Source organism: Pavona decussata, unplaced genomic scaffold (genome assembly GCF_977016875.1).
Source record: "Pavona decussata unplaced genomic scaffold, jaPavDecu1.1 SCAFFOLD_193, whole genome shotgun sequence".
NCBI lineage: Eukaryota > Metazoa > Cnidaria > Anthozoa > Scleractinia > Agariciidae > Pavona > Pavona decussata.
Genome location: NW_028145602.1, coordinates 1024380 through 1045330, shown reverse-complemented (window position 1 = coordinate 1045330; position 20951 = coordinate 1024380). Strand labels below are relative to the sequence as shown.

Genomic DNA, 20951 nt, shown 5'->3' with positions numbered 1-20951 from the left:
TCAACTTCCTAATATTTGTATCATTAGTATTTGACCACACGGAGGAACAATAGTGCAATTTACTAAAAACTAAAGCATTTATAATTGTTATTCGTTAAATCTTCCTTGAAAACATGTTTCACACGGCTTATCTGTCCTAATGCTGACATACAAGAAGAAACAGTGTTTACAACGTGATTATTAAAAGTTAAATTTTTGTCGAAGATCACTGCAAGGTCCTAAACAGATTGTGTTGGTACAAGTTCTTTACCTAAGAGCGAGAGATGGAATTGTGGAAGTCTTTCTGTCATCTTTCTGCTGCCATAAATGATTAGTTTGGTCTCATCCGGGTTTATTAACAAACGGTTGTCAAAACACCAGTCGCGAAATCTTAAGAGGTCTTCCTTCATAGCAGCAACGGCATTCTTGCAATCATGTACACCAAACGACGTGTACAATGTACAATTTAGTATCATCAACATAACAATCAGATGAACAGTTTTTGGGGACAGTATATCAGGGGACAATAGCACTTCTGCATCATTATCACATCCAAAAAGTTCTTATATGCTTAAAAAAAACAACTGCTACAGTCTCTCCTCGGAAGAGGATCCTTCACAGAAGAAAGGAGATGGGAAGAAAAACGGAAATAGAGAAAAAAGGGGCGCGGCGGATGACGGGAACAGCACCCCTCGTTATTTCACTCTCTCCAGTCCCTTATTTGTCTCCGCTCGAGCGCAAAAGAGGCCAGGCCTTTGCGCAGGAGAGAGACAACTACATACTATCGATGAAATCACGACAAGTTGGATTATCGATTGTTATCGATTTATGTCAATCGAAAACAATTGATAAAAAAATTTCTGAGTTCGATTGTTAACGATTGCCGATATCAATCAGATTTCAGATTTTTTATTTATGCACTATTTCAATAGTTTACTACGAAAGGAAATTACGACTCTCGTCTAAATTCCCTATTAACCACCAAACCCGTGCGAGACAACAACAATGACACCCTATTTGCGAACGCGTGCTCACTGGAGGCCGCACGGCCCCAACGGTAGTTCATAACGACGACAGGATATTTTTCTGCTAATTTTTCAAAAACGCAGAAAAATTCGATACATCACAAAAGTAACATAAAGACAATATTAAATTACATAAATCATCTAAGGTAAAATGTGCGCAGTGACTAAAGGAGCTTAAGCTTTCGAGTTGGTCACTGCCACGTGCAGCTAACTGGCGTATAACGTGCAACTAACTAAGTAGCACAAAACAAAAGACAAGAAAATTAAGAGTGCAGAAATTCATACTACAATTGATAACAATCGACGATTGAATTCAGCTGATATCGATTGTATCGATTGATTATCCTGGATTATCGTAAAACCAACAACAGCTCCTAAATTCGGAAAATAAGATTCCGAAACCTAAAATTTTCTGCGACATAAAGACTTTCATACGAACAGATCGTACCGCATAAGCTTACGCCAAAGAACTTTTGAAAGGCCAGTAAGCGATCTGGGGACATAGGAGACAACATTTTAAGTGTTTTGCAGTTAATGTTCTTGTTGGGTTCCCCTCAGTTCTGGCCAAATATGTGCTACTTAGGTTTGAAGTGCGACTTTGCCTTACCAGCAATTAATTCAATGTCTTCTAATAACATTTATCGATAATTAGATGACCAATGATTTCAATGAGCAACAGCAGAGTAAAGTTTCTGGGGTTGGCTATGTAACGTATCCTAAAAGCAATTAATTGCACTTAGCACTAAACATGCTTGGGATAAAATTAAGCTTATCCATATCATGCTGGAATTTTTCACTATCGTGCTTGTTCTCCTATTCTCAATGCTCAAAAATTCTCACAATTATGCTCAACAGGACTGCAACTATGTTCAACTGAAGTTTTTCGCTTCTACAGACCACATAAGCGCAAATCGGAGTGGAAAACAAATCAGTTTGCAGATTTGTGCAGTTTGTAAAAGAAAAATTAATGTTAAAGATCTTTAACTGGTAGAGTTAAGGCCAGTTTAAACGGTTTCAACATTTGACCAACATTCGTTCAACAAAAGTTGAACGAATGTTGGGCAAATGTTGGAAAAATGTTGAACGGAGTGTTTAAACCGCTTCGACACCATTCAACATTTTCGAGAGCAAAGGAAATGTTGTATGAATGTTGAACTTAAACCAACTTAAATTTGATTTAACACGCTTTCAACAATGTTGAACGACCTGTTCAAACGCCCCCGATATTTGGTTAAACAAAGTTTGGAACGCATGCTGAAGAAAATATTGAAACCGTTTAAACGGGCCTTTATTCACGGCTCAGTTACGTACGCCATGATGAGATGAGGAATTTGTTAACCCAGGTAGTTTGAGATATTTCCGGGGGTTTTTTGCAAACGTGCTTCGTGTCATCAACCATATTAGTTTCTTATATTGCCTGCTCCCGATTTACGCAACTTGTAGTCCTGTACTTAAAATTTCAGACCTGCAATATACGGTGTAACGGCCGTAGAACGTATATCATTTCACAGAAATCATAAAAGGGTGTAATTACCAATTTCAACACAACGGTAATTTAATGACACGGCGAAACTTCCTACAGGCAATATTTGCTTCGATTTTAATCCGAAGCACACAATCATGAAAATCGTGATCAATTTAAATGACTTTGTAAAAAGATTCTTCTCTTTTAGCCTTAAGTAGTTTCTTTGATTCAACAATGACGCGACTCTAAAGTCGGAATATATAAATATCCATTTCCGATTTTCCATAATTAAAACTAATTTTTCGCATCTTGCAGTTCTGATTTTTTGACTTCACCTTGAATCAACTAACTAACTTATAAATGAAACTTTTGCTCGCTTTAATTTTTCCCAAGAAATTTTTGCATTTTCTTGCAGACTTGAGAGGGTTTCGTACGCTTCAAACGTTGAAATTAATGCATTGTTGGAGCAAATTGCGTAAATGCGTAACAGCTGGAATCTAGTATATTCGTATGTCACCAATTATCTGAGGGCGGGAGATAGAAAAAAAGTCATGATTTACTGTAGCTAAAGACAACTTTTTAGGAAGATCCAACTACATTCGAGGAGAGTGGTTTCGTCCATTTGCAAGAAAAAGTCGAAATCAAAACAAACGTGCCTCGTCTCATTAACTATATAATTGCCTGCTCCCGATTTACGCAACTTGTAATCCTGTACTTAAAAATTCAGACCTACAATATACGGTGTAACGGCCGTTGAACCTATATCATTTCACTGGAATCATAAAAGGGTGTAATTACCAATTTCAACACAGAGGTAGTTTACTGATACGGCAAAAGTTGTTACGGGCAATATATGCTTCGATTGTAATCCAAAGCTTACAGTCATGAAAAACGCGATCGGTTTAAATGTCACTGTAAAAAGGTTCCCTTCTTTTAGCCTTACGAAGTTTAGTCTGATTCTCAGACGGTCCAGGTCGCTCGCGGCCAGGAGAGAGTGTATTGCCACGAGCAACCTGGACCCTCTGAGAATCAGGCTATACGATTCAAACGTAAAATTAAATGCAAGACTGATCGGACAGCTAAAATAATTTAAGTAAGTAAGTGAACTTTATTTGAGACAGGGTGGCCCAATCAGCTAAGGAGCTGTTATCCTGAGGGGTTCTGTATACACCTAAAATCATTATAGCAAAGTAATGAATTACAATGAACGCTTGTAGTCTAAAAACTTGTGGTCTGAAAAAAAAATGTCTAACCGAAATATTGGGCAATAAAATTATTTTAACTGTCCGATCAGCCATGCATTTAATTGTACGTTTTATTCAACATTGCTGACCCTGATCTACACAAAGATCCGGCTACACTTTGCTGCTGTTTGTACAAGTGGTCCCTGCACTGTTCAAGAGTCACCTTATACGATTCAACAACAACGTGACTCTAAAATTGGAATAGCTAAATATCCAATTTGTGTTCTCGTGGTAATTAAGTTGTTGTGTTTTACTCCCCCTGGTATTGCAAAATTTGAATTTGAAAGGGAAAACAAAATTGATTCTGGTTGTTGTAGTCAAACGGACGCCGTCATGAAATGACATTTGACGTACGTTTTAGCACTTCATTTTGAAAACGGCATTGATAGACTGCTCAGGGGTGGACCCGAAAATCTGATGATTGCATCAGTTAACGTAATTGCCTGTCACCTGTCCTCGATTAATCATGAATATTGAGCAATATTAGGGCTCGAGAAATTTGACAGTTAATTTTAAAGAGTCTACCGTGAATTTACTATCACTGTCAATCCAACAGGAACACATTTCATTTTTGAAATATTTATTCAAGGGATTATGAAGTCAGAGTGTACATTTATAAAAAAAAAAATCGTACCTGATAACACCTTAAACGATTATAACGGCGTTCATTACTATTTATCAGCGTTTATTATTAAACAAATTGTCTTCCACTGCACTGAGAAAGTTGTCCTAAAGGTTTTGGGTATCATACCTATTTTACAATAATTCGCCTATTACCGAATTAATCCTCCCCATAACGAGACATGTCAAAATCCTCAATTCTCATTTCCAAAGCGTGCCCATTTATATTTCCTTCCTTGGTGTCCGCCAAAGGCGCAACTTTAGCGCGCCTCTGAGAAAAACAAGTACGATCCATTTCACTGCAGCAGTTACAAACACCTTTGAGTCCGTCTCGATAGTTGGAACTTTGCAAGGCATATAAAAGTGGATTACAGAACGAATTTGAGAAAAGCAAAAACCGAGAAATTCTATGAAGGATAAAAAATGTGTCATAGTTGTTTTGTATAGTGCTTGAGTCCGCACAGACCAAGAACATGAAAAACACTGCGAATGGCATTGAACAAAAAGCAAACACAAGAGTAAGCCAGACGAGTAGGCGAGCCAGCTGCTTCTTCTCTAGTCTCTCTTCTTCTGTGATCGTGGACTCTGAACAAATGGTTTTTGTAAAATACAAGCCACGGATGATTTCAAAGTAACACCATAAAATTATCAGAGAACTTATGAAACCAAAACAAACACAAGTGAAAATAATAAACGGCTTGTGAAGGAAATACTCATCCAAACTCCAGGGACGTTTGCACGGATACTTGGAGGACACGATGTCGAATGTATTGGCTTGAATGTCAGGGATGCAAGATAACACAGCCAGGAGCCAAAGAACTGCCAAAACATATCCAACGGATTCCTCAGATATTCTTAAACTGCGAAAAGGTTTCACGAGAGCCAGATATCTCTCCACTGCAATTGTGCAAACTGTAAGAACAGCGACGTTGATGGTGATTGGAACAATAGCATTTCCCGCAAAAAGCTTGCAGATCAAATCTCCTGAGAATCCTTGAAGACGAACTGACGTTAAAGCAAAGTCATAAAGGCCAGGACAGAGTAACAAAGTTATCAAATCCGCCACGGCCAAGTTCATTAGAAGATAGTTTGTTGTGGTATGCATTGATGGCGTTTTTCTCACGATGGTGATCACGATGCAGTTTCCAGTCACACCAAGTAACATGATAAATGAATACAACGTGGCGAAAATAATATCCTGGGTGGAAAAATACTCATTATGAAGAAGACTTGTTGTGTTATTCAGCTTCATGACTCCAATAAAAGCGCTTAGTCAGCACCGCTTTTCAGGATTGTTCTAGTTTTGCTCAATTTGAACGTACTCAATTACGCTCAAAAGGTAGTCTAGCTGAGTCCGTCACGTTCCATCAGCGAGATATGCATTGCAGGTGGCACAAGCGAATTACATCCTGTCAGTTGTCGCCTAAGGAAGAGGATCACTAGCTTTCGTCAAATAATGTCTGTTTTTGCAACGTGCTGCTAAATGTCTTGTTTTGCAATTGCCACCAATCGTGCGAAAGACAATTCCGGAACTGATTATGTGATCAGTTAGGTGATAAGTTCCTCTAAGTGGGATGGCCGGTTGAAATAAAACCTTGAGCTAAATCCGTTTCAGTTTACCCATCAGAAATGCTAGATATTAACAATATAGCCTGCTTTTAGTCTCCCTCTCAATGAAGTCGAGAATCACGTGGCACACTTATAGGGAGCTTTTAAACTGTCCTCTGTTGTCAGCCACCTCTTAGTGAAGCACGATACTGTTCAGAAGAGTGAGTGGTTTATGGTTCACTTGATGCGAAGATCCTTACGAAGATCCAATGGCTTGTTTACCTTCCAGTCCACTTCGATGAAAGGTAGATTGAAAGAAGATGTTTCTGATCCTAATCCCAAAACAAAACAAAACGGCGATAGTTTCTAGTTCGATAATATTTTTTGGCAGTGAAATAGCCGTCATAACACCTTAGCTTTATCCCGCCAGAGTGAAGTTAAAATTACTGGGTTTAGTCTTCCGTACGGGTAGTAAAACTGAGAAACTTAAGAAGCAGGTGTATTTACCTAATCTGCCTAATTACCTTTCCGCAGCTGATAATGCCTTTGCATTAATCAACTGACTTTGTCGTCTCAACCGACAGTTTCTCGGCCTTACAGAGTTTGAAAGAATATTGATAAACGCGACCTAACGGCCAGAATATTTGAATCATTAAGTGTATAAAGGTATCCCCCCGGTGGCGCTGTGTTTGGTGCAAATGAGCTTTAAGAAACGAAATATATTAAAAACAAGCTACTCAAATAAACAGCGGTTTTTGTTAAGTATTGTTTCTGGCGTAATCATCTTCCTAATTTCCATTGTTTAGCAGGGATGTGAATTCATTCTCGAAACGTTAGCACTAGGACATTTCTATAAGGCATCTTGTGCCGCTTCTGTTCAATCTGAGTTTAACTTGTTCAAAGTCGTGACGATATATAGTTCTCAATGAAGCTATGCATGGTATTACAGTATATGTATGCTTGTATATTTTTATGGTTTGTGGCAAATAAAATTGAGACTATTGTGTCCCAATTTGGTTACCAGTCCTATCTGCACCAGCAGATAAACAAACCCCTACATCGTTGTTTGTGTAGTTTAAATTCATTATGTGGGAATAAAAATTTCAGTTTAAACTTACATCATGAAGAGACTTGTAGATGAGTATAGCATTTATTTTGTCGGTCGCTGTTTCCGTGACTTAACTAAAACGGGTCGTAAAATTGAATCCAACTGTCGATTAGTTATTTTGCCGGAATTCCATTTATTAGCAAGAACGCCATTACCACGAATAAAACTGGCGCCTTAGTGGTCGAAGTTTCAATGCGCAATCACCGTGTAACAAAAGGTACCTGAAAAAAATGTCTATGCCGCGTCAAAACATTGCGCTGCTGATTGGCTGATACGCGTCATCCTTTTGCCCGTGGGTTGCACGCTAAAATGAGCTTGTTTTTAGCTTCAGGCTTCTCGGCGTTCTCGCTCGTTTGATTCCATCAAAATTTACTGTTAAGAGTTTTAGCACCTACCATGTCTCCAATAATTTAATTTGGATGTTAAAACACCTTAATAAATTTGTCTTCAACTATCGATGACGCAAAGAAGTTGAAGTCATCGGCTGATTTGACACCATTTGAGATCTTATGCCCGGAGGATCTGTCAATATTATTGGAATCAATCGTCGCAAGACAAGTGTACGAGACTCGAATACGTTTATCAGCGATTCTTCAGTGCGTTGAATATTTTGGCGGCACTTTAAAGGGAATAAAGGTTAGTTCATAACTCTACTTGCAGGCTGATTTATTGTTGTGTTATTGACTACAGTTTTTTTTAGTTGTTTCGATTATTAAGGGTAAAAAAAACTTTCTTATGAACAATGCACACGTCTTAAGCTTATTCTGTTTATAAAACTCAAGCTTGCGCCCACGGGATGATCAACTTTTTAAATAAACGTTTTGCATGGTGACTAATCAGATTTCATGTAGTAATTCTGACGGTAGCTTGGCTAGTTTTTACTAAATAAAAAATATACGGAACTGAAAATCGATATGTGAAAGCCAGGATTTAACAGTGACCACGTTTAATAACCTTGTAAACATACTATCATTGAAATTTCTTTGAAGGTATATGTGCTAATAAACTCAATGACCATTTTTCGCTGCATTTCTGTCGCCTTCCATACTCTTTTGAAAAGGTTTGGCTCTGGGATTTTTTACGATGAGAAGCTAGTGATTGCACAAATAATTAAAATAAATAATAATCCAACTTTGTGCCAGATTTTTCCGGTATCTACTTAAAGTCGACTAGACGCGTGAATGACACCAGTATAATAATCAGAAAAACCTCCAGGAGGTTAAAATATGTTATAAAAAAATGGTAAACGCCACAGTTGTGTAACTATTGAGTTATGGATGCACTTGGGAGGTTTCCTAAGCACTTTTAAGCTTCTTAGAAGAAGCTAGAGTCGCTCTCGGCCAACTCTTACGCTTCTGTCGTGCTTAGCAACCTCTCGCGGCATCCATAACTCAATAGTTGCACGCTGCGCGTTTACCCTTTCTTAAATATTCTCGATTAAGTCAAGAATACAAAATTTTGCCATCATTAGTGGAAGTAAATATATAATTATTCGAAATAACACGGTACCAAAGCGAAACATAAAAGGTCTTTTATAAAAGCTTGGAATTTGCATGATTTCAGGCTAATTGTTTTCATAATTTATTATGTCCATTGTCTAGCGAAGAAAACAATCCACTCCGACCACTAAGGTTGCGTTCGACTGACCGTCAGGTATTCCGGACTGATACGAATAAGCGGAATACCTGTTAGATTTTCCCTTTTTAAATGAATTTGGGAAGACGTTTCTGCGCACTTTCGCCGACACATGATAATTAAAGAGCGATATTGTACTCCAGTAAGTCCAAAACCTCTTAAGAGTGATTTCTTGTCATCTTTTTTGTATTCCTATTCCGGAATAGAGTCAATCAAACGCACCGTTAATCTGCAAAGAGTTGAAATTCAAATTTGAAATAATTCGACATTTAGCATGTCGACCAAGATAAAAACAAATTGACAATCGTCGTGAAATGGTGGAAAGTCTTTTTTTTACCTTTTTTTCACATTTCAATTCATCAAATGGCTTACTACTTAGAATCCCTGCAAGCAGGTGGCTTTAGCTTATTGTCTGCCTTTTAATTCTATAATTCACATTAGTTTAAGAAAAAAATTATTTTTTTTTAAAAGTCATCATGGCCATCCTGAAATTCAGTGGTCATCAAGATTTGAACTTTATTTGGATTATGAAGTCCCTTCAGTTTCTAAATAAGCTTTAACCCTGATAACGGAAATCACTCGTTTTGAATTAAATACTTTTTCCTTACATTTCTTGGATATAGGATGCATGATATAGGTTGATTGCATGTGACGTCATGGCAGCCATGTTGGTGGATAAGAACAAAAGGATTTTTCCCCTCTGGGAGTTAACTTCCATTTTTATGCAAACTATGTGAGCAAATTTTCTTTTGTTTTGTCCAACAACATGGCGGCAATGCGATCAACCTATGGCTAACTGCGCTATGCGCTTCGTTAGCTATCTATCTCTCCATTGTCCTCCGCGAACACCTCAGTTGTGTTATAGTTGACACCCGTTCAAGCCGGGCTGAACACAAAACATTCAGTCAATTCAGTAATTTTTGCCTATCATTTGGATCGGATGTCACACATTCCTGACCACTTTTGTTGCATACTTATTAGCTATCGACACTTTCACGATTCCTTCACAAGGATTGAAAGCCTGATCTTTAGAGAAATTTCCTTACTTTAGGTCCGCGCAATCCTTGGCACAAGGCGCCAAACCATGGCCAAAAAAGTCAAAATTCATCTTAAGCCGGGTAAAATAGGCCATTTTACAGTTTTGTGCCTAGTGAACTGGCCTTGGATTGGAAGCGTGGGTGGGGGTGACCTTGTCTTGACACAAACCTCAGTGCTTTTCAGATGTCAATGCAAACTAGTTAACATAAGAACAGTATGATCTACATATGAAAAGCAGTGAGCTTTGTATCAAGACAAGGTCAACCCCAGCCTCGCTTCCAATCCAAGGCCAGGTCACTTAGCACACAGCTGTAAAATTTGCTATTGCGCTTTGGTAGACACCTGTCATTCTTTGCCTTCACGAGTGGTGAGGACCTCGGTTCACAAAACTAAGATTGTAATGGAAGGTAACATCACAGCCGTGTTATCTTCAAAAAATTACAGTTTCATTAGAACCCAGGATGTTGTTTTTGCCGTATTGTACGCGGTAATCGTACTTCCCGGTGTCATTGGTAATGGAATAATAATTGCCATCGTGCGCAAAACGCGATCGATGCACACCACGACCAACTATCTTCTAATGAACTTGGCCGTAGCAGATTTGCTAACTTTGTTACTCTGTCCTGGCCTTTATGACTTTGCTTTAACGTCAGTTTGTCTTCAGGGATTCTCAGGAGATTTGATCTGCAAGCTTTTTGTGGGAAATGCTATCGTTCCAATCACCATCAACGTCGCTGTTCTTACAGTTTGCACAATTGCAGTGGAGAGATATCTGGCTCTCGTGAAACCCTTCAAAACCAAATTAAGAATATCTAAGGAATCTGTTAAATATGTTATAGCTTTACTTTGGCTCCTGGCTGTGTTATCTTGCATCCCTGACATTCAAGCCAATACATTCGACATCGTGTCCTCCAAGTATCCGTGTAAACGCCCCTGGAGTTTGGATGAGTATTTCCTTCACAAGCCGTTTATTATTTTCACTTGTGTTTGTTTTGGTTTCATAAGTTCTCTGATACTTTTATTGTGTTACTTTGAAATCATCCGTGGCTTGTATGTTACAAAAACAATTTGCTCAGAATCCACGATTACAGAAGAAGAGAGACAAGCAAAGAAACAACTGGCTCGCCTCCTTATCTGGTTAACAATGGTGTTCGCCCTCTGCTCGCTCCCATTTGCCATTTTCTTTATTTTTCTTACCTCTGCCGATATCAAAACTGTCCAGGATAACTACAACACATTGTATTTACTTCACAGAGGATGTCGCTTTTTCCTTTTTTCTAATTCTTTCTTCAACCCCATTTTGTATGCGTTACAAAGCTCGAACTACCGAGACGGGTTTAAGGAAATTTTTAGTTTCAAGTTTAAGTGCCTCAAACCGATCCGAAAGTATTCGATCAATGATAGCACTTTTACTCAATCGGAGGGTATAGCATCATTGAACTGGAATGCTCATGCCGTGAACATGCAAACTGATATGTAAAGGACGAAGAATAACAAAATTTGTGTATTATATAATACTCTTTATTTAAGTAAAGAACAAAACATCGCTTTGTAGGACGGTTTATTATAATACGTGGAATATTTAAACACGTAAGTACAGGGCATAACCGCAAACGACACGGGAGAGGTCCGTCTTGGTTTGAAATGTCATCAGAATTTTGTATTTTAGTGATGCAATTTGCATGAAATGTTAACAAGAGCGTACTTTTATTATGAAAGTTTCAGACACTAATTTTGCATGGGAGCTAATTGCGCCTAGAAAGTGGCAAATAGTAAGCCAAGTGTGTTTCAAAACAATGTCAACTAAAATTTTATGAGTGTTTCGAATTAGGCTGTCACCTGCAGTTCAAAGGACATCGAATATTTATTAGTTTCATAGGGTAAAAGACTGGCGAGGGTTTTATAACAGGCCAACTCTAAAAGTAAACTTACTCACTCAGGAAGTGATCTGTTTTGATTTGAGTATGGCGATAACATAAGCATTATAGTTTTTTCAATTTCAGTATCCCTTAAATACGATGTTAGGTAAACAATTTATAATAAGCATTCACTTGCAAATTGGTCATCTGCTGTAAACGCAAATATTGTGTAGCATTAATTATATAAATATTCACAATAAATAAAAAAACGAGTAATGAACAAAATTGATAATGTTATTTAAAATTTCAATGTTTTACTCAAACTTCAGTGAAAGAAAGTGAATCCCCTTTATGTCTATAGTATTGTAACGAAACAAGTGAAGCTCAAGCACCCAGGAACCTTTTTTCCCGTTAAATTAAAGTTCCTTATGAACATGCTGCATTTCTTAGCAACACAAACAATAAAAGCGACTAACAAAACAAAGACAAAACGCTCTATTCTTTGAACGGGAGTCTTGCCAATACAATTGGCACTCGTTAAAAGAATTATCTATCATATCCCTTTACTGTTCCAACAAGACTATGCGCTCTATTCTTTGAAATGGAGTCTGACCAACAAAGTTGTTGCTCGTGACGAGAATAATCTATCATATCCTTTTACTTTTCCAACAATGAAGCAGGGTTCGAGATACAATGGCTTACTCTTGGCAATCTGGCTTTGGATCCCCTCTTAGCGTGGAACGATCAAGAAAAGAACGATTCCAGCCTAATGAAAACAACCGTCCCCCGGAAACCTTGCAAACTGGTCCTATCTGCGTGCAGCAGAGAGTTTTGAAATAACAGGCGAAATTTCAACGGGGTGATAAAGCTCCGCAAGCCAAAGGTTCGATTATTACTTTTTTTTTTTAATCAATTCGCTGGCAACTGTATCAGCCTTAAAAAATGCCTGAAGGATACACGCAAGATAACTTGTGGCATTTAACAATTATTGCACGAGCGCACGTTGGATATAATAATAATAATAATAATAATAATAGTAATAATAATATTAATTTATTCACTTAATATAGCGCCTTTAACATTAAAATGATCAAAAGCGCTTTACATGAATTTAAAAAATTTATATTAAAATATAATAACTAAAGAATTATAAGAAATATCGATAAAGATTAATACTAAAATAAACAATTGACCACCCCCAATGCCATCGCTAAGAATTACTTGTTGTAAGCTAAATTAAAAAGATATGTTCTAAGTTTTTTCTTAAGAATACTAAGTGATGTAATTTCCCGAATATTTGCTGGAAGGATGTTCCACTGGCACAGTGTGGGGGCAGAAGCATAGAAAAATGTGGAAAGCACTGTGCGCCCCTTGGGACGGTCCAGAGATGGTAGATAGGCTATAATCTCATATCCAACAAGTGCGAGTGAAATAATTGTTTTAATAAAAACAATCATGAAATATTGCTAGATTTTGCTAATTTCGCTTTGCAAGAACAATTAGAAGACAATTTAATGGTCAATTTAATGGTATAATGGCTCATATACCTTGGCCGCTAAGGCAAATCAAAACCCTGGAATTGTATTATACAATGATCCAGTTTTTAATATTGTGCTTTATTTTAAGGAAACGGCATGAAAAACCCTCTTGATCCTCACCCATCTATAATGTTGCTGAATGGGAGAAATGGCCAAATTTACGAAACCTTTGTTAATAATGAACAAAGCGATCCAAAGGCAGACAGTGATTTAAGTTTATTGTCAAAGGAAAGAAAAGAGTTGAAACAATCTAATGGCATAAAACATACCTTTTTCTACTTACGACAAGGACAAATAAACACGAATAAAATACATTCCATGGCCATTAGCTGTCCTCGTGTTGTCAGAGCTAGTTTACAATCGTTGTGATACTTTATCTAAACCAAACAAACTATGTACAAAATGAGGCGTAATATACAAAAGAGAATCCTTAGATCTTTAAATGGTGCAACTGATTTAAATGATATTCAGATAAGTGTCTCTTCCTTCACACTAAATAACGTTCGTTTCGAGATGCAAGGTTTGAGTAAGTGACTTATTAAATTAGAAACATCGCTGAGGCTGCCAGTGAATGTCATGATCATTCTTGCACTGCTGTGATATGGCCACGATCATCGCTCAGTTTGAGATGTCACCAGGCCAAAAGTGCTTGCAGTCTTAAGCCGGCAATACTCCGCTGATCCTAATCAGTGTTTTCTTCCTTTGCTTCTTCCGAGACTTCTATGCTGAGCCTCCCGAATGATAAATTCCCCTAAAAAAACACAAACAAAAGAAAATTTTCAAATTTTCAGAAATTAAATCACCAGACCAATCAACTTGACGTAAACTTGACGCAACATCTTGGTTGACAAAGCGGCAGTTTTCGGAACTTCTGAGCGGGCTTTGAAAATAACTAGTAGGCAATAACTACATTTATTATTTCCACGAATAAAGACCGGAGTGATCTCGCTTTAACTCCCAACATGGGAGATTATTCAATGAAGGTAAAATTTACAATAAATATATTAAAAGCAGAAATTCTGTGACAATGATAACTGGGAGAGATTATTGATATTATTGAAGGAAGTTCATTATATTAAAGGAAAAAAAAATTGTCTGTAATACTGGCACGGTTCATCTACAGTGGAACCCGGCTAGTCTGGGATAACTACATTAAGGGACGGAACACAAACCTTTGTCCCAAAAAACTGTGCATGAAATCTTTGTATCAGTGGCCTTTGTTAAGGGGACACGTCCATTAAGGGGGCGGGGACAGTTTTTGAGGGTCCCAAAGGCTATTGAAACCTCCATTGAGAGGACAATTAGGCACTGATATCCTGTGGCTCCAGTTGTTCAAAGGCCGGATAACTTTATCCTGTGGATAAGTCACTATCTGACAGTTTCAATCTGTGCAAATATTTCAGTATTTCTTCTTGTACAAGCTAATATGCACACTCCAACCACAGTTAAGTTTGGGAGTGTACTAAAACCTTGTTCAACGTTTAACGTGAAGTATAGTTTAGACACTGAATAGTGCCTTATCTAGCGGATAAAGTTATCCGGCCTTTGAACAACTGGGGCCTGGTAAGTGGCCGACCAAGACACGACAACTGATAAGATTATTGTACTCTAATCACAGATGATGACAGCTTTCAAAGCTTGATCTTTTACTGTATTCTAATCAATGAATGGCAATTAAAGTATGGTTTACAAATCTTGTTATAAATCTAATCCTAGTCGAGAAAACAGGGTTCTTGTTAAGGTGGTTAAATATCAACAAAATCTATTCAGGAGACACCCCCATTAAGGAGACTCATTTTTGTCCTGAGAGCGTCACCTTAATGGAGGAAAGGAAGCATTAGGCTCGAAATCATTGATTTGTAATCAATAGTAAAAGGTCAAGAAAATCTCATAAAAATTAGTGTCTGAAACTTTCAGAATAAAAGTACGGTCTTGTTAACATTTCATGCAAATTGCATCACTAAAATACAAAATTCTGATGGTTGACCTTAGTAGTATTGCCGGCGATATTGAAAAGTTCGCCCTTACAAGCGTACAAAGGTTGCGAACACAACTACGAACGTAACAGATCCCGGATGACCGGCGAAAAAAGAGAGAACTGGGAAAATGCGACTTCTCATATAAATAAATCCAAAGATCTTTTTAGAAAAGGTAACCAGTTTGTCCAGTTTAAAACATGCTCTATTGTCCCTTATTCAAGAAACAAGATTGTTACTTTCAGAACTTTCTAGAAACATGTGGAGTATGCTAATCAGTTCCTTGAATAGATAAACAGGCATAGCAAAATATTAAAGAAAAACATGTTTATATTCCGCCAAGAGTGTTTATTCCTCAACAAGTAGTAGTATCAGTAGAAGTAGTGAATAAATACGAACTGTACCGTTGTATCGTACCATCCTTGTAAAAGTATTGACTTTTATTCTTGAATTAAAACTACCCAAGCACGAGCATTTGTAAATATTTAAAACACTTTCATTTTAATTTTCGTTCGGTGAAATCTTATAATAGGCCTTATCACGGTTTTCGACGAGTAGGCAAACGGGCTTGAAATAACAGTGTTTGTATGGAAATCTGATGTCAAATAGTTTTCATAAAACACCGCTTCTGAAAAATTCATGAATTGAAAACTTTTGGCACTAGGAAAAGGATTTTTAAAAAAATTGGAGGGATGTTGCTGTGCCAGAAAGCGTCCAGTCTTTTTTTGAACTTTCCATACATTTTTCTATATAGCAAACCAGCCGTGAACTAGTACTAAAAATAGTTCGCAGGAAAAAAATACAGGGAAATGTATGGAAAGTTTAAAAACACGACTGGACGCTTTCTGGCACAGCTACATTCCTCCAATTTTTCATTAAAATCCTTTTCCTAGTGCCAAAAGTTTCCAATTCATGAATTTTTTAAAAGCGATGTTTTATGAAAATTATTTGACATTAAATTTCCATACAAACACTGTTATTTCATTGCCTGTTTGCCTACTCGTCAAAATGGGTCTCTGTAAAATGAAGACCGGATGGTGGCCGATGGCGGATGATAAAATGCGGATCGTAAGAAAATTAAAATAATAAATAAAAAATAAATCAGAGATGTCCCACATTTCTTCCTTCATGTATTGTCGGATCCGAAAAAAAGAAAGAACTTACATCGAAGAAGACATACTTTATCATCGGGATCCGTTCTACTTTTCAACTAAACATCATCACTACAGTACTTTTTTTTCCATCTTTATTAATAATTGACAGCAAACAAAGAAAACTACACTACTACCACTACAGTATTTGATCGACGCACCACCCTATCCTACATAGCTTGCAATTTTGCACGGAGCATTTGTACGTGCACAGCACGTGTTCAAAGGCTTGCTAGCGTCGAAAGTAAAGATTTTATAACTGGATGGTAATGCCTTATCCGGAACTGTTTTAGGCGTATGGCCAGATTTAAAGTCAATTTACAGTTAATTTATCCCCTTTAACCTTCCCCAGCACATGCATCCTTTTGTTAGGGTGTGTGTGTGGAGGGGGGAGGGGGAGGCTAAGCCTTTATAGACGTCCTCTTGCTTCCTTCGCCTGTGCTCTGGAACTGTTGTCATTAAGGAAGTACGCCACTTTGTTTTGAAATAGATGTAATAAAGGAGTTCCCGTTAAAGTCGCTTATACAAGTACAGTCAACTCTCTCATAGCGACCACTTCTCGTAAGCGACCACCTCCCGTAAGCGACCACTTCTTAAATAACCGTTTTGATTCTCAGTTAAATACTGTTTCAAGAGCTCTCTCGTAAGCGAGCACCACTCAAATTTATAGCCGCTGAACGCTTATCTTATCCCTAGAGCCGCACGTATATCGTTAGCAAAATAACTTATTCGTTATGCCGGTTAGTCTCCTTCGCACTGTAGAGCTCGTCACGCCATATTTCCGTTCGTGGGGAAAGAAATATTGCGTGACGAGCCCTAAGAACGTCGGCGTAGGAGGCTATTTGCCAGTCCGTTTACTTCTCTTAAGTCGAGCAAAGCGGTAAGAAAAATTTGTTCCGGCTATTTCCTAGTGCATCTTCATAACATTAACAAAAGTCAAGCCATAGCGTAGCTCTTTCGGTTGATAAAAGTATATTCTTCTCTTTGGCATTAATAAGTGCTTGATTTTCACGTAATTTTTACGGAATTTTCTAAAACAAAAATCGGCCGTAAGAAATTGTTTATTTTTTTATTTATTATTTTAATTTTCTTATGATCCGCATTTTATTATCCGTATTTTGTCATCCCCCATCCGCCATCCGCCGCTGTCCGGTCTTCATTTTACAGAGACCCCGTAAAATGGCGTCGACAACCGTGATAAGGCCTATTTTTTCACTGGATAGAACCTCATCACAAGAAACTATTGCGAAAAGATCGAGAAAAGGTATTATTTACTGACCCTATGAATATTTTTTCATAATCGAGCCCAAATATGAGCAAAATGTTTTGAGCTTCTTAAGAGCCAGTTTTCATAAAAGGAGATCATCTCGAGAAAATCCAAAGGAAAGCTCATCTATGAACGCACAGTTAAATTACGTCCTAGAGAAATTCGCAAAGGTCGCCATTTGAATACGTGTGACCTTTAGAACAATGTATTTGTTTACAAGAAGTTTGGTGCGAACGCCCTGGATAAAGATTCCTGCTGTTTCCGATTACCTTAATAATACTGATAAAGAAAGGAAAACAGCGAACCTAAAGCCCTCTGGAATCCTTCTGAAACGCCCAGAGTACACCATCCAAACACTGACAAGGTATCAAGGAAACAAGCTTAAGAATTTTTGATTGATTCGTGTTTTTTTATTTTCGACTCCAAAAAGCGTTCAAAAATTCCCATACAAACCCTTATAATTTACGTCATTGCGCAATTTGACACTCAAATTGTAACGTGACGTTACAAGGGTCTCATAAACGCTCCTACAGCTTGGGCTACCAGTGGTCGCTTAAGCTTAACTATGACCGCTTCAAAGACTTGATTTAGCTGGGTCATCTAGGTTGGCATTGAGGTTAAATCCTTTTTTCAGCGTAAAATGTCGTCGTAGGCCAAAACAAATGCCAGAAATACTTCAAAGGGCTGACCTCTTGTAGTTACCTGCGTTTTTTTCTTTGCATTCAGAATAAAAGTCAACGAGGAGTTCGTTTAGTTCTTCTTTTTGAAATTTCGAAAGGGTCTGAGTGTTGTTTGAATATTTCTCTGCACGGAATGCCCTAAATGTTGACAAAGCATATTTTGTCACCAACGGGGTATTTTTTTGAGTCTTTATTTTTAATGACACAACCAATATTCTTTCTCGAGATAAACCCGCAAAGCAAGGAACAGGGAAAACTTTGAACAACGCAATGAATCTTATGACAACCGCACATCACCCTCGCTCACGTTCTGAACACGTGCAAAAGCGATCAACATTCGTGGGCAATTGTTCACTGTCTACCTCTGACGTTTTTTTGTTTGCAATGTTACACGCTCATGGGCTTTTGGCGGCAAACAGTTCTATTGTTAGATGTTATGTGTACATGAACTAGCCAATGAATGCGTCCGCTTTGGAGGGAAAAACTTTAGCTATACAACAATAATTAATATTACCCTCTTCTCTCTCCTCCTCCTCTTTCTAAAGCATTTTCCGCTCTTTCTTTCTCTTTAATTTCTAATGAACACTTGATTTAAGCCGTTGTTTGTTCTGAAAGTACGCGGATATCTACTTTTGAATGTTTGAACCTCACATGTGTACCATTTGCTAGATTTGACAACTAAATCCAAAGACAATCTGCTTTAACTTTTCAACCTTGACCTTTGAGACCGATTCACATTTTCTTTCTTGGCAACTATTGAATTCTCCAAAAGCACAGGCAGAACGTTCCTGGATGATCCTTTTTAAATGATCACAGCGCTTTTATCTGCAAACAAGGTAAACAACAATACGGGAACGTGCCGCTCAAGTGCTTTTATTTAAATGGCACACTTCATGATTTTGCGAGATCAGCAGAATGGCGGAAAAATAGCTTTACGTCGCTAAGCGGGCAATGTGATTAACCAGGACAATTTCCTGTAATTTTCCAACGAAGAAAAAAAGAACAATTGATGAGGATTTCAGCTACACTACAACGTTTTCGTACCTGCCATGAATTTTCCTCATTTTCCTCCGGAACTGGTTTTTTGTAGCAGCCGGGACAGTTCGCAGATGTTGACGGTGTAAAAAACAGTCGTCCACCTTCCCGTATCACCACAAAGACAAGAACCACTACCACAGCAACGATGAAAACGTTTAGAAGAGGTGTCATGTCCTGAAGATTATTGTAGTCAAACAGATTAAACTTCAAATTTATCGTGATAAAGCACATTATTAGCCTGTTTTTAGTCTGATATAAAACACCTGTTTAAGTGTAAGGTTGGGTAGCCACTGCGGTAATATTGCGTTTACAAGTGCTGCTTGCCCTTGGTTAGACATCATGTTGTCGTCACGGATCGTGGCTAAGTTGACGCAATGTCATTCGTCCTTGGTCTACGTTGACGCAATATGACGTCACAAAATTTAGACCCCCAGTGTGATTCAGAAAACCTTCTTAAACTTTCTTTTCTTAAAGACTTTGGAAGACCACTGTATGGCTAAATATTTTTGCAAGTTCATTAATTTTTAAAGGATTTTTACCAAAAAACCGTGTTTGCTCAAACTCTAGGGATCAAACGAACGGTTTATACCATGATATCTGCATGCACGATTAAAATGCAGATGTATGGAATTAATGTGGCGAAGCGTAGACAGAAAAATAGCCACAAGACCAATATCTTTGAATAGCAATGCTTAAACTTAGTGTTTTAAAAAAAAAACAGCATAATTTTTTCAAGTATTATTAGCAGACTTCGACGCACCGGAAAAAACAATAGACTTCATCGCACACAAAAAACGATAGACAGCCACAAAAATAAACAGAGAAACGAGAAGGTGGTTTGAAAGCTTGTTCAGTTGTTCTTCACCAATATCAGTCGTTAAGGGGCAACAACTTTACATTACGTTTACATGAGGGTATGATGTTTTGCAACCATGCTGTAAATATAAGAAAGTTTGGATTCGCCTGTCATGTTGCTGAATGTCATATAATACCAGTATAAAGAGGAGTATTCGTAACACACATACACACACCAAATTTTTAATTGCCTTAAGCAAGATAAGTACTTATTTAATACCAATAGTAGATAAATCACGTTTGAACAAGATAGTGGCTAAACGGCATCGATTTTCTTTCTTTGGCATTGTTTATGCACAATGTAACGTAAATTTAGCGACTGCTGAAAATTAATGCAAGAACTGATTCTAGCGATTTGAAAAAAATCGCAAACTTCGCTAATATTTAGGTTGCCGAAAAAAAATAGCAGCCTTAACCCCGCAAGTCCAAATATGTACACGCACATGCTTCTCAATGCTGTTCTTAGGATAAGATAAGACATTTCATCCTTGGTGATCATTTTCTATTTTCTCCTAACCTCTATGTTTGATTAAGTTCGGATATTGTAAGGAGAAACTAAAAGCAGTTACTACTAGACCGGTAGTTTCCTTGCGGGGAATTAATTCTTAAAGATATCGATTATACACACCAGCACTGCGCCGGTCATCAGTAGTTTTCCATTTTGCTGGAACATTAAATGAAATTACATAGACCCTTTTCACTCGGCGGCCATGTTAAGTCTCGGGGGAATTGAAAGCTTTGTTTTCGCACGGCAAGCCTCGGCTAGACGCGAACTCAATGCGAGGCTTGCCGTGGAAGAACAAAGCTTTTTATTCTCCTGAGACTCAACATGGCCGCCGTGTGGTAAGGGTCTATTGACCTGATTTTGTCTGAGTTACCAGAAAATGGCCACGATTCACAAAGGAACAGGACATCGACAAATCA

The 20951-nt window shown here is 37.8% G+C and overlaps 2 protein-coding genes and 1 long non-coding RNA gene across 3 annotated transcripts; 1 reads left to right on the top strand and 2 right to left on the bottom strand.

Annotated features, from left to right (window-relative positions):
- Positions 1-4321: 4321 nt before the first annotated feature.
- On the bottom strand, positions 4322-7190 carry LOC146461929 (tachykinin-like peptides receptor 86C). Its single transcript, XM_085086264.1, has 2 exons — positions 7001-7190; positions 4322-6214 (listed from the first exon to the last, which is right to left on the bottom strand). The coding sequence occupies exon 2, from the start codon at positions 5584-5586 to the stop codon at positions 4495-4497; it is 1092 nt and encodes a 363-aa protein (XP_084942390.1). The 5' UTR covers positions 5587-6214; positions 7001-7190; the 3' UTR covers positions 4322-4494.
- Positions 7191-10135: 2945 nt separating this feature from the next.
- On the top strand, positions 10136-11910 carry LOC146461928 (tachykinin-like peptides receptor 86C). Its single transcript, XM_085086287.1, has one exon. The coding sequence runs from the start codon at positions 10217-10219 to the stop codon at positions 11141-11143; it is 927 nt and encodes a 308-aa protein (XP_084942413.1). The 5' UTR covers positions 10136-10216; the 3' UTR covers positions 11144-11910.
- Positions 11911-13689: 1779 nt separating this feature from the next.
- Positions 13690-19343, bottom strand: LOC146461927 (uncharacterized). Its single transcript, XR_014857293.1, has 2 exons — positions 19179-19343; positions 13690-13811 (listed from the first exon to the last, which is right to left on the bottom strand). It is a non-coding gene; the product is annotated as an uncharacterized LOC146461927 (long non-coding RNA).
- Between the last annotated feature and the right edge of the window lie 1608 nt (positions 19344-20951).

Excerpts from the sequence above, each read along its gene's own strand:
- LOC146461929 (XM_085086264.1), bottom strand. The coding sequence starts at position 5,586 with ATGAAGCTGAATAACACAACAAGTCTTCTTCATAATGAGTATTTTTCC.
- LOC146461928 (XM_085086287.1), top strand. The coding sequence starts at position 10,217 with ATGCACACCACGACCAACTATCTTCTAATGAACTTGGCCGTAGCAGAT.